Source organism: Camelina sativa, chromosome 8 (assembly GCF_000633955.1).
Source record: "Camelina sativa cultivar DH55 chromosome 8, Cs, whole genome shotgun sequence".
Lineage (NCBI taxonomy): Eukaryota > Viridiplantae > Streptophyta > Magnoliopsida > Brassicales > Brassicaceae > Camelina > Camelina sativa.
The window spans coordinates 25,332,086-25,344,046 of record NC_025692.1 but is presented as its reverse complement, the minus strand read 5'-3'; the positions used below and the strand labels follow the sequence as shown (position 1 = coordinate 25,344,046).

The 11,961-nt window shown below is 36.8% G+C and overlaps 2 protein-coding genes, 1 long non-coding RNA gene and 1 pseudogene across 3 annotated transcripts in view; all 4 read left to right on the top strand.

Annotated features, from left to right (window-relative positions):
* The window catches only part of LOC104708556, a 10,266-nt gene extending 6,542 nt beyond the window's left edge, over positions 1–3,724 (top strand). Inside the window, exons 12-27 of the mRNA XM_019228955.1 lie at positions 15–79; positions 150–350; positions 478–576; positions 668–740; positions 829–956; positions 1,077–1,362; positions 1,432–1,667; positions 1,755–1,879; positions 2,016–2,133; positions 2,280–2,335; positions 2,459–2,552; positions 2,626–2,800; positions 2,873–2,941; positions 3,016–3,119; positions 3,193–3,255; positions 3,368–3,724. Of these exons, the coding sequence (XP_019084500.1) occupies positions 15–79; positions 150–350; positions 478–576; positions 668–740; positions 829–956; positions 1,077–1,362; positions 1,432–1,667; positions 1,755–1,879; positions 2,016–2,133; positions 2,280–2,335; positions 2,459–2,552; positions 2,626–2,800; positions 2,873–2,941; positions 3,016–3,119; positions 3,193–3,255; positions 3,368–3,475 (2,000 nt within the window). The 3' untranslated portion in view covers positions 3,476–3,724. The remainder of the gene's footprint in view (positions 1–14; positions 80–149; positions 351–477; positions 577–667; positions 741–828; positions 957–1,076; positions 1,363–1,431; positions 1,668–1,754; positions 1,880–2,015; positions 2,134–2,279; positions 2,336–2,458; positions 2,553–2,625; positions 2,801–2,872; positions 2,942–3,015; positions 3,120–3,192; positions 3,256–3,367) is intronic.
* Positions 4,010–4,565, top strand: LOC104708555. The gene is made up of 2 exons (XR_754773.2): positions 4,010–4,096; positions 4,209–4,565. It is a non-coding gene; the product is annotated as an uncharacterized LOC104708555 (long non-coding RNA).
* Positions 5,017–7,205, top strand: LOC104708554 (temperature-sensitive sn-2 acyl-lipid omega-3 desaturase (ferredoxin), chloroplastic-like; the record flags this gene model as incomplete). Its single annotated transcript, XM_010425151.2, is given in 8 exon segments — positions 5,017–5,496; positions 5,632–5,721; positions 5,816–5,882; positions 5,979–6,071; positions 6,170–6,355; positions 6,442–6,522; positions 6,617–6,754; positions 6,857–7,205. Coding segments are annotated over 8 exon segments (1,302 nt in total). The 3' UTR covers positions 7,025–7,205.
* LOC104709927 overlaps positions 11,092–11,961 on the top strand; it is a 4,545-nt pseudogene continuing 3,675 nt past the window's right edge.

Sequence of the window (11,961 nt, the reverse complement as noted above, 5' to 3'; positions counted from 1 at the left end):
AACGATGGATCCACATATGACAGTGGCAACATTTTCTGCATTAAATGTGAATGATAAAACGTCACTAGCCCTTTCTGAGGTAGTCCCACAAATTTCCCTAGTTTTGCTTCCCATTGTATGGCTATTAATTTATATCTTATTCCTGATAGATAGTCTTAGCTGAAAAAGCTCGAACACCACGTACTCCATCCGGAGAAAATGCACAATGGCCTCTGACAGGTGGTGTTCCAAGCCACCTTGATGATTACAAGCTTGAAAGACTGTACATGGCAGGTTATCAAGATGGGTCTGTGCGAATATGGGATGCAACCTATCCATGCCTGTCTCTTATGTATGTACTGGAGCCAAAGGTATTTTATGTTATAACTTTTCTTCTTTTGAGCTTCATCTTAAAAACTCGTGTTACTGTCAGCTGGTTGATATTTTGATGAGAAGTTCTACCTGTAATTAATATTTTTTTCATTTACCAATGATCAGGCAAATGTTATTGAAATAACTGGAGTAAATGCATCCGTAACGGCTTTTGGCTTCTGCTCTAAGACTTCTTGTTTGGCTGTTGGTAACGAATGTGGTATGGTAAGAAGACCTGTTTCTGTTGATACCTTCTTGATTCCAGCTTAGATTTGAATATTGCATCTGATTTTCCCTCGCATTTCTGACTCTGTAGGTTCGCCTATTCAACCTGGTCGGCCATAAAAGTGGAGGAACTTTGGAAGTTGTTTCCAACACTGACAAGAAAGGTTTGCCTATTTTTACAATTCATCTTTACAACGTTGATACTATGGATTTTTTCTGCTCTATCTCATGTTATAGGTTCGTGACTTGTAGCTCACCATTTGCATCAAGAAGATGGTCCTCAATGGTTGGCTGCATTTTCCTTCCTGGATTCCCCAGTGTGCTCCCTGGAATTTCTACAGTCTACAACAAGGCTTGCCGTGGGATTTAAATGTGGCAAGGTAGGGATTTTACCTATGTTGAAGTGTTGGCACACAGCTGCTATTTATAATTAAATGTAAACAAGTTAAACTTTCAAAAATGACTTTCAAACCAGTTTTAATTTGCGTTTCATATTTCAGGTTGCAATGCTCGATATTGGTGTCCCGTCAGTAATGTTCGTTACAAATAGCTTATCTGACTCAGGTTCCCCGATCAAGTCACTCTATGTGAAATCTTCTTCAGCTCCCACTGACTCAAAAAGTGATCCAACTAATCAGAATTCCATAAATTCTGAAGAAGATTTAATCTTGTGCGCAATGACCAAGGATGGACAGACCATTCTTTTGGATGGCAATACTGGGAAAATAGTCGCCTCATGCTTGAGACCTCAAAAGAACCCAACTGCGATTTGTATGCACATTATAGGTAGGTTTCTGATACTAACTTAAAAGTGTGTTTTCTTATGCATCTAGTGAAAATAATTCTATTTTGCAGAGGATTGCTATGAGAACTCTGAAACGCCCAGTGCAAAACCAGCTGGAAAAATCTCTGGGAAGGAGAAAAATGGAAACAGATCTCATATAATCGATGCTAGTGAGAGTCATTCACCAGTTGGTGAACAGAATCCTGTCACAGAAACAAAATTTGTTGATCAGAGATTTGCGAACTCGTTATTTCTCATATGTTATGAGGATGCTCTCCGCTTGTATTCTTTAAAGTCGTTGTCTCAGGTTTATTATAGGATCTACCTTTACTTATGATACCTAAAGTATCTTGCTGGATTTTTGTGATAACAAAGACTTGGTTTCAATACCTAGGGAAGTCTTGAGAGCAATATGGAGGTAAGTCTTCCAAGGCCGTGTTGCTGGATGGGAATCCTAAAAAAAGATGGAAGGGAATGTGCAGTACTCCTGCTTTACAGAACAGGGCATATTGAAATAAGGTGACTTTCTAATTGGATACCACAAGTATCATATATATGCCAAATAAAATTTAGTTACCAAATCCAGTCGTGTAACTATTTAGTCTGAAGGCCACTATAAATGGACCATTGAATGCTCAGTTTCTTGATTGAACAGATCTTTCCCGAAGCTTGAAGTTGTGGGAGAAAGCTCTTTGCTCTCACTTCTTAGGTGGAACTTTAAGCCTAACATGGAGAAGACAGTATGTTCGGATGATTTCGGCCATGTCGTCCTGGTGAGACTTCTTAGAAGAGAGCTTTCAACATGAGATGTACTAATTATGCCGAGTTAGATCTTGTGATGAGTTGGCATGTATAACATCAGAGAGGATGCTTTTTGTTACCTCAGATGCTAAGGACTAATAAAAACTAATTTTTACAGGTAAATGGTTGTGAAATCGCCATCCTTTCGTTTTTGGCCAACGCAAACGGCTTCAGGTACTGGCCTATTGTTTGATGCTCCATACTTGGTTTCTCAGTGACTGCAACAGGAAATTTTGCATGCTGAACATAGCAAAGTAGAAGTTAATTTACTAATACCTAACTCTGCATTCATCTCAGGCTCCCAGGGTCTTTACCTTTGCTTCATGACAAAGTCCTTGCAGCAGCTGCTGACGCTACCTTTAGCCATATCTCTGCTCATAAAAAAAATCATGTATGTTCTGTTTTCACATGTGAACCCTTTTTTCTTAAGCTCCATTTTGCTATAAAAGTTTCTGTGGCCACAGGATGGCGCTCCCAAATTCCTAAGTAACATTATCAAAGGCTTCAGATCAAGCAGTGAACAGAAGGTGGACCAAGTACAAGATTTATCCCACTTGGGGAACATCTTTTCTAATCCACCGTACTTAAAGCCTTCTGATACCGGTGGCGACGACGAAAAGATTATCGAGCTAAACATAGGTTCGTAATATGTTGTATACTAAGTTACTCGTCCCCTGTGTCCTGCCTCTGACTAAAAATGGTTTTCTGTAGATGACATCGAGATAGATGAACCTGTGATCATCTTGCCTTTGACAGAGAAAGACAAAAAAGAAAAGAAAGGTGAGTATATCTGTTAGCCTCAAGTTCGAGTATCATTGAGAATGCATCAGACGAATCATAAGGTTTCTTTGCAGATAAGAGAACGGATAAGGAAAAACTGTTCGACGGTGCATCCAGCAATGCACAACCCAAAACGAGAACTGTGGATGAAATTAAGTCCAAATACAGAAAAGCAGGGGTGAGTCAAGACCTATTTGATATCCAAAAGCGCTTATCTGCTTCTATCTCTAACATATGGGTAATTTTTCCAGGAAACCTCGGCAATAGCGTCACAAGCAAAGGACAAACTTCTTGAGCGTGGAGAAAAACTCGAGGTCATATTTTATGCAGCAGAGACTTCATCTTCATTTAAACTGACATGTTTCCAAGTTTATGTAACACTGATTCTAACTACAAAACAACTCTTTTCCTTGTTTCGTCTGCCAGAGAATAAGCCAACGCACAGCTGAGCTTCAAGACGGGGCTGAGAACTTTGCATCTATGGCACATGAACTTGCTAAACAAATGGAGAAGCGAAAATGGTGGAACATATGAGAAAATTGCAGTCATTGTGGGTTCTTTCGTATATAATAAATTAATTATCTTTTGTTTCCCACAGGTGAAAAAACTCTCTTTCACAATTTTTATCAATCAAATCTTGTAAAATAGATTGACCAAAAGGGAACACAACCCTTCTAACTTGAGAAGTTGCTTGTGAGCTTTCGTTCCCTTATTTATGAGGAGGATGCTGTAACTGTCTTTCAGAATTTTTTAAGTCAAAAAATAAACTCATTGCTTTAAATATGTTATACGATGTATATATGCTTCACTAACATTTAAAATGGACCACGTCCTTTACCTAATCCCCACAGCCTTCCTTGACCAGTAACGAGTAACACACACTGAGTTTGGTATTGTATGACACATTTTACTAATGCCCTAAACCCTAGATCCCGCTTTTTTTCGTCTCCTTGCTTTCTGGTTACACAACAGTGAACAGTACACTGTACACCACATATATCTCTACTACTGATAATTGAAAGACGACCTCACAAAGAAATATCCTTCCTTCGTGTGNTGCTTCTATCTCTAACATATGGGTAATTTTTCCAGGAAACCTCGGCAATAGCGTCACAAGCAAAGGACAAACTTCTTGAGCGTGGAGAAAAACTCGAGGTCATATTTTATGCAGCAGAGACTTCATCTTCATTTAAACTGACATGTTTCCAAGTTTATGTAACACTGATTCTAACTACAAAACAACTCTTTTCCTTGTTTCGTCTGCCAGAGAATAAGCCAACGCACAGCTGAGCTTCAAGACGGGGCTGAGAACTTTGCATCTATGGCACATGAACTTGCTAAACAAATGGAGAAGCGAAAATGGTGGAACATATGAGAAAATTGCAGTCATTGTGGGTTCTTTCGTATATAATAAATTAATTATCTTTTGTTTCCCACAGGTGAAAAAACTCTCTTTCACAATTTTTATCAATCAAATCTTGTAAAATAGATTGACCAAAAGGGAACACAACCCTTCTAACTTGAGAAGTTGCTTGTGAGCTTTCGTTCCCTTATTTATGAGGAGGATGCTGTAACTGTCTTTCAGAATTTTTTAAGTCAAAAAATAAACTCATTGCTTTAAATATGTTATACGATGTATATATGCTTCACTAACATTTAAAATGGACCACGTCCTTTACCTAATCCCCACAGCCTTCCTTGACCAGTAACGAGTAACACACACTGAGTTTGGTATTGTATGACACATTTTACTAATGCCCTAAACCCTAGATCCCGCTTTTTTTCGTCTCCTTGCTTTCTGGTTACACAACAGTGAACAGTACACTGTACACCACATATATCTCTACTACTGATAATTGAAAGACGACCTCACAAAGAAATATCCTTCCTTCGTGTGTGTCTGAGCTAGAAAAGCACAGAGAACTGGTACAGAGAGATACACGACGACAAGTACTAAACCAACACAAGTTCATCTCTCTCTCTCTCTCTCTCTCTCTCTTTACGTTATCTCCTCCTTCACTGAGACTCAGAGAGAGTGCAAATAAAGAGAGAGACTTTATCCTCTTTTCTTCTCTAATGGCGAGCTGGGTATTATCAGAATGTGGTATTAGACCTCTCCCCAGATTCTATCCTAAACCCACAAACTCTTTCGTCTCTAATCCAACACCCACATTCAAATCCAAATTCAATCCAACAATTTCACCTCTTTCTTCTTCTCTCGATTCCAGAGAAGGGTTCTTCTCTAAAACCAGGAACTGGACATTGAATGTGGCCACGCCTCTAACAACTCTTCAGTCTCCATCGGAGGAACACACGGAGAGATTCGACCCAGGTGCGCCTCCTCCGTTCAATCTGGCGGACATAAGAGAAGCCATACCAAAGCATTGTTGGGTCAAGAATCCATGGATGTCAATGAGTTATGTTGTCAGAGATGTCGCTATCGTCTTTGGATTGGCTGCTTTAGCTTCTTACTTCAACAATTGGCTTCTCTGGCCTCTCTACTGGTTTGCTCAAGGAACCATGTTCTGGGCTCTCTTTGTTCTTGGCCATGATTGGTAACAAAACTAATCCTCATGCTTCCTCTGCTCTGTGGGGAATAAATTGGTTTCTGATACTGACAAATATGCTTGTGTTCTGTTTTGGTGTCCTTCTATATTGCTAACCAAGTATTCATTTTGATTACCTTGCAGCGGACACGGTAGCTTCTCCAATGATCCAAGGCTGAACAGTGTAGCAGGTCATCTTCTTCATTCTTCAATTCTGGTCCCTTACCATGGCTGGTGAGTTTAGCTTCCAATCCTTTTTCTCTCTCTGAAACAGAATCACTTGCAGAATCTCACCTTCTTCATGTTCATATTTGACTTTTCCTTATAGGAGAATTAGCCACAGAACTCACCACCAAAACCATGGGCATGTTGAGAATGACGAATCTTGGCATCCTGTACGTAGTAAACTCCATAACCAAACGCAGATGTTGTTGGTTCCAGTTTACTTTGCTGTTTACTTAGAGATAGAGCTTGTGTTTTTGTTACTGCAGTTGCCTGAAAGCATGTACAAGAAATTGGAAAAAGCGACTCAAATTTTTAGGTTTACACTGCCGTTTCCAATGCTTGCATACCCTTTCTACTTGGTAATCCTTCTGCATCTTACTATATAATCACTCCATTTGGTTATATCAAGTGGAAGACGCTCCTGTTTCACATCTGATTCACTGTGTTCGTGATGCAGTGGAACAGAAGTCCAGGGAAAAATGGTTCTCATTATCATCCGGACAGTGACTTGTTTCTTCCAAAAGAGAAGAAAGATGTTCTGACATCAACTGCCTGTTGGACTGCAATGGCTGCTTTGCTTGTTTGTCTCAACTTTGTCATGGGTCCAATCCAAATGCTCAAACTATATGGCATCCCTTATTGGGTATCCTTCTACTTCTGTGCCTTTCCATTTCAGTCAAACCGGTTGTTGTATTCCTTTGAAACCTCAGATTGTGTTTATTAATGCAGATATTTGTAATGTGGTTGGACTTCGTCACTTACTTGCACCACCATGGACATGAAGACAAGCTCCCTTGGTACCGTGGAAAGGTATACAAAATCAACTTCACCATTTGTATTCGAGTTACCTGAGAGCCACTGTTGTGAGAACCTCAAACGCTTCATGTACTTTACCCAAACACAGGAATGGAGTTACCTGAGAGGAGGGCTCACAACATTGGATCGTGACTACGGATGGATTAATAACATCCACCATGATATTGGAACTCATGTGATACATCATCTTTTCCCGCAGATCCCTCATTATCATCTAGTAGAAGCTGTAAGAGTTTTCTTGATGATTTTAAGTAAAGACTATTGTTCTGTAGTGGACTTGATTCGGTATGGTGTTCAAGTGCTTGACCTTTCATTTCTCTTTTTCTAGACTGAAGCAGCCAAACCAGTACTAGGAAAGTACTACAGAGAACCGAAAAACTCTGGACCGCTCCCACTTCACTTACTGGGAAGCCTCATAAAAAGTATGAAACAAGACCATTTCGTAAGCGATACAGGAGACGTCGTGTACTATGAGAAAGATCCAAAACTCAACTGACAAAGAACTTGACAACAGGCTGCAATGAACCAGGCAGACGAGTTAAAAATTCATCTTGGCACATTCTTTATGTTCCTTTTTGTTTTGGTCGAGATTAAAAAGCATTATTTTGTAGAAACTTGTGGTAAAACTCTCTCGATTGAATGAATAATATATAATCAGATGGATATATTTCATTAAAGGATCTTGTTCTTGAGACCCCTGCTAAGGGTCAGGTCAGCACGGCCAACACATTTCAGACGTCCCATACGGCCATACCAGAAGAAGACCAATCAATACCTAACATCTGCAAATGGTGATCAGCAAAAGAACATCATATTAGACTATACATTTGCATATACAAGGTAAGATTCCTGTTTGGGTTTTCTCTTGTACCATGAAAATGCAACATGTTTAGAAGAAAGTTTGTAACTCTTTTTCGTATGTTGCTATTTGGAAAGAAACTTGGTTTATAATTGGTTCATGCAACCAACAGGCAACAGACCTTCACAGTGGCCAAACTTTCAACATCAAGCTTCTGAATTAATATTGAAACAAGACTGAATTGGAAGATTCAGGTTGAATATTTTTGCTCAAACAGAGGTGCACATCTTATTGCCCACAGGACAATTGTTTCCAGTCATATATTGCCTCAAGGTCCTCCTTCATGGCTAAGTCTCTCTTTGATCCAGAGAGTGAGCAATCATTGTCCCTTTCTTCCTCCTCTAACCGTTCCTCATCAAAGATTTGCATGAATGGGAAAAACATATACATGTAAACCTGTCTTAAACAGACAGGATAACCTCCAAATCCTTGGACATATAATAGTTAAGAAACAACGTTGGAGTATCTGCTGGACTTGGACAAATCCATATTCTTGGTTAAGAATTTGAACTGACAGGGTTCCTACATATCAAAGCTACTGAGCCCACCATCTCGTCTCAATGCAACATTCAGCTTCTCTTCGACAGTTAGTGTGAAAGGATCAGTTACGTTGGAGGTGGTGTAGCTGCTCTGGACTGGCCAGTAGGCTTAACATCTTCAATGATGTCTTCACTGTCTTCACCTTCTGATTTAAGGGACTCTATTACTGTAAACAAATAATTATCAACTGGAAATTATAAAGGTATACCAACAATTAAAAAAATAGCACGAATTAAGTTTTCAATATCAACAATTAAGTTTTGTGATAACGGATAAGTCTCTGGTCCTTTTCATTTGCACTCGTAATGGCTTGAGAAGTCTCATTATTAAAAGCATGAACTTTTCTGCGTTTGAGGCGAATCCTGGCTTTCCTATATCAAGTCTATATAAGAATACATTTATCGCGATATGCCGAAAAATAGAGTGGCTCAGTTGGTTAGGCATCCGTATACGTCTTTGATGTCTCGAGATCGAAGCGTACGTAATGTTTTTGTTTATAGTTTCGAAAATAACAAAAATCAATAAAAAAATGCGATTGGTTGGTATCGAACTTGGGTTTGTTGAATATGAAACCTAATAAGTCGCCACCACACCACATCAACATATTTGATTGATTTTTAACCAGATTGTATATATCTTCGAAAAACGTGATCTTGTCACAAGGTGTTCATGTACATATCTTGTTCCAATTTAAATAATAACCTATTACTAAAAAATCTATAGTAATAGGTTAGATATTTCCGCAAATTTATAAACGAAAATATTAAAAATATATAGTTAAAGATTTTCAAGACATCTAAATAAGGATTTCCAAAAATATCAAATTTTGAAAAGCTACAAAACACACCGTAAAAATACTAACATATTTATTACACTTACCCTCTTTCAAATTTGTTTGAGTCGTATTTGTATGAAAAACATCGCAAACTCATCACAAAACTTAAATTTGATGTTGAAAAGGTATTAGGGATCTTGTTTACAGCCGCCAGTGGGATTTTAGAATTTCGTATTATATAAACAATTTACTAAGGGGAGGTATTGGTTTAGGATTTAGAAAGAATTTTAATGACTTTAAAAGTTAGGTAAAATATATTGTTATTCAATCAAGAGTTTTAAAAACTCTTTAAAAATTTGGTGTTATTGGTTGTGGATTTGTAAAAAGTTATCTAAAATCTTGATAAATCTAGTGTTATTGGATTAAGAGTTTTATAAAGTCATTAAAAGTTTTATGTTATTCAAGTAAAACAAAAGAATCTTGGATTGTTAATGAATTCAAATTTTATGTTATTGGTTTAGGATTTTATATCATTTCCTTCATAACAAAAGTCATGAAAACTCTTTCATCAAATAGAAAGATTTTACAAGATTAGAAAAAACAAATCATCAAGATTTTAAAAAACTTCCTAAACAATCTCTTAGAATCCTTCATTTTTAACTTTTAATTTTCTATGATTCTAACAATCAGCAAAAACATAAAGTCATTAAAATTCTTTCTAAATCCTAAACCAATACCTCCCCCTAAACCAAACAATTTCAATTACAAACTAAAAATCAACCGAACAAATTTTCAATTCTCTGAAATCTAGTTTAAATTGATAATTTTAACAACAACAAAAAATAACTAGATTTATGTTAAACAACAAACAAACCAAAAACTTAGACTAAACCGTTTAATTACATTGGTTGCCTAACCAATCATGGATTATAGGATTGGCACATAAACCAATCAATCGGACCAAAAGACCTAATTAAACTATCGTGGATCATAGGATTGACCATAAACATAAACCAATCAATCGGACCAAAAAATCTAATTCAAAACCTAGCTTAACCAGCTACGTATGCTAAAAAAATTGCAAGATCAATTTTTTATTTTATTTTTTTTTTATAGCAAGATCAATTCATGCGAAAGGGTTTTTTAAAAAAAAAATCTTGTAACAAAAATTTACTAAACAAAATCTAAAAATCGCTGAATCGGAATCTAGTTTAATTCGACAATTTTACTAGCTAAGGTTAAAAGTAAATGTTACACTAGATTTATGTTGAATCAACTCAAAAAAAATAATCAAAATCAAAATCGAAAACTTGTTAAACCAAAAAAAAAGAAAAACAAACTTTTAGAATAAATTGTTAATTACACTGGTTTACTAACCAATAAACCAATCGTGGATCATAGGATTGATCATAGACATAAACCAATCAATTGGACCAAAAGATCTAATTCTAAATCTAGTTTAAGGAGACTAATACGTATGCTACATAATAGCAAGATCAAGTGACAAGATACAAAAGATTCAAGCAAAAAGGTTTTTCAAGCATTCTTTTCTTGGTTTAAGACAAAACAAAAAAAAACTTTAGCCAAATAACCTTTGATTATATATATGTTGGCTAAGGTTAAGTGATATTGTTCTTGAGATCCAAAACTCAATTGACAAAGAACTTGACAACATGCTGCAATGAACCGGGCAGACGAGTTAAAAATTCATCTTGGCACATTCTTTATGTTCCTTTTGTTTTGGTCGAGATTAAAAAGCATTATTTTGTAGAAACCGGTGGTAAAATTCTCGGTCTAATGAAATAATATATGATCAGATGGATATATGTCATACAAGGATATTGTTCTTGAGAGCCCAACGACATTATTATGGAGCCAAACCAACCGAATTATTGAACTTTTCTACAAAATTGACTTTTCTTGAACCGGAACAAACCGAAATATTGACTTTCTTGTTTGGTTTTTGTAGAACCGAAATAAACCGTTTGCTTCAAATTAGTTGTTTTTTTTGTGTGTTTCCAACACAGTTTTTTCACAAGTTTTTTTATTTTATTTTTTAGCTTATTAATTTGATGATGTCAAATAAAACGATACATTTAACTAGGGATAAAACTCACAAATTAAACATTTTCGTATGTAAAAAACCTTTAAAATTTCTTAAACATCGATTGTACATCTTCTAGACTTAATTCTTTTTAATTGATGGACTTAAATACTTAATGAATACTATTAGTTATTAAAAAATAATATATAGTATTATGACATACGTATATATATGCATAGCGTCTTTTCAACCTAAAATGTCCTAAACCCTAAACCCTGAATCTGCCCCATCTTCAAACAAGTTTGTTCTTAGTCTAATAAACCTCGCCTGTGATAGCACGCACCGATGACGAAGAAGAAGAAGAAGAAGGGCAAAGCAGCTAACGAGAAACAGAAACCAGCAGTAGAAAAGGAGGTGAGAAGCTTGAAAGAGGAAGACCTGCTAGTGGATTCTGATTACGACGGCGACGGATATGTATTCTCCTTTCTCTCTTTCGTTTCTTTTTTTGTTTTTTCCATTATATTGTGCATTTGGTTATGGGATTGTTCATCTTTCTCGGTTTTTGTGTGTTCTGTAGAGTTTGTCCGGGTCTTTGAATTCCGATGATTTCGACTCCGATGATGCTGATGCTTCAACAGAAGAAGATGGAAAGAGAGGATCATCCGAGGACGAAGTCGATGGTAATTGTTTGCGTGTTGTGCCTTTCCTCTCTGGTTCAGCTCATCGAGTAACTGTGCATGTATTATAGGTCTTGAGGGATCAGATGATAATGATGAAGATGGTGATGAAAGTGAACAAGTAGATGGGAGTGACGAAGGTTCTGAGCAAGATGAAGTCGCCCAAGAGAGCGATATATACTTCTCCATTTCCGAACGAAACTACATATTTATCTATCTTTGATCTTTGATGTGTAGGTTGCTCCAAGAAATACAGCTGGAGATGTTTCCTTGAAGTGGTATAAGGATGAGAAACATATTGGTTATGACATCACTGGGAAGAAGCTCACCAAGGCAGAAAAGCGAGATACGCTTGTCTCTTTGCTTGAAAAAATTGATCACTCCAAGTCAGTTTTAAGACTTCTATCTTTTTATTATTTGTATACATATATAGTTTGTTATTTTTGTAGCACTGTGCTGATGCAATTTGTGGGGGCTTTAGCTGGAAGATTTCTGATGAATATAATGACGAGGAAGTGGAGCTGACTAAAAAGGAGAG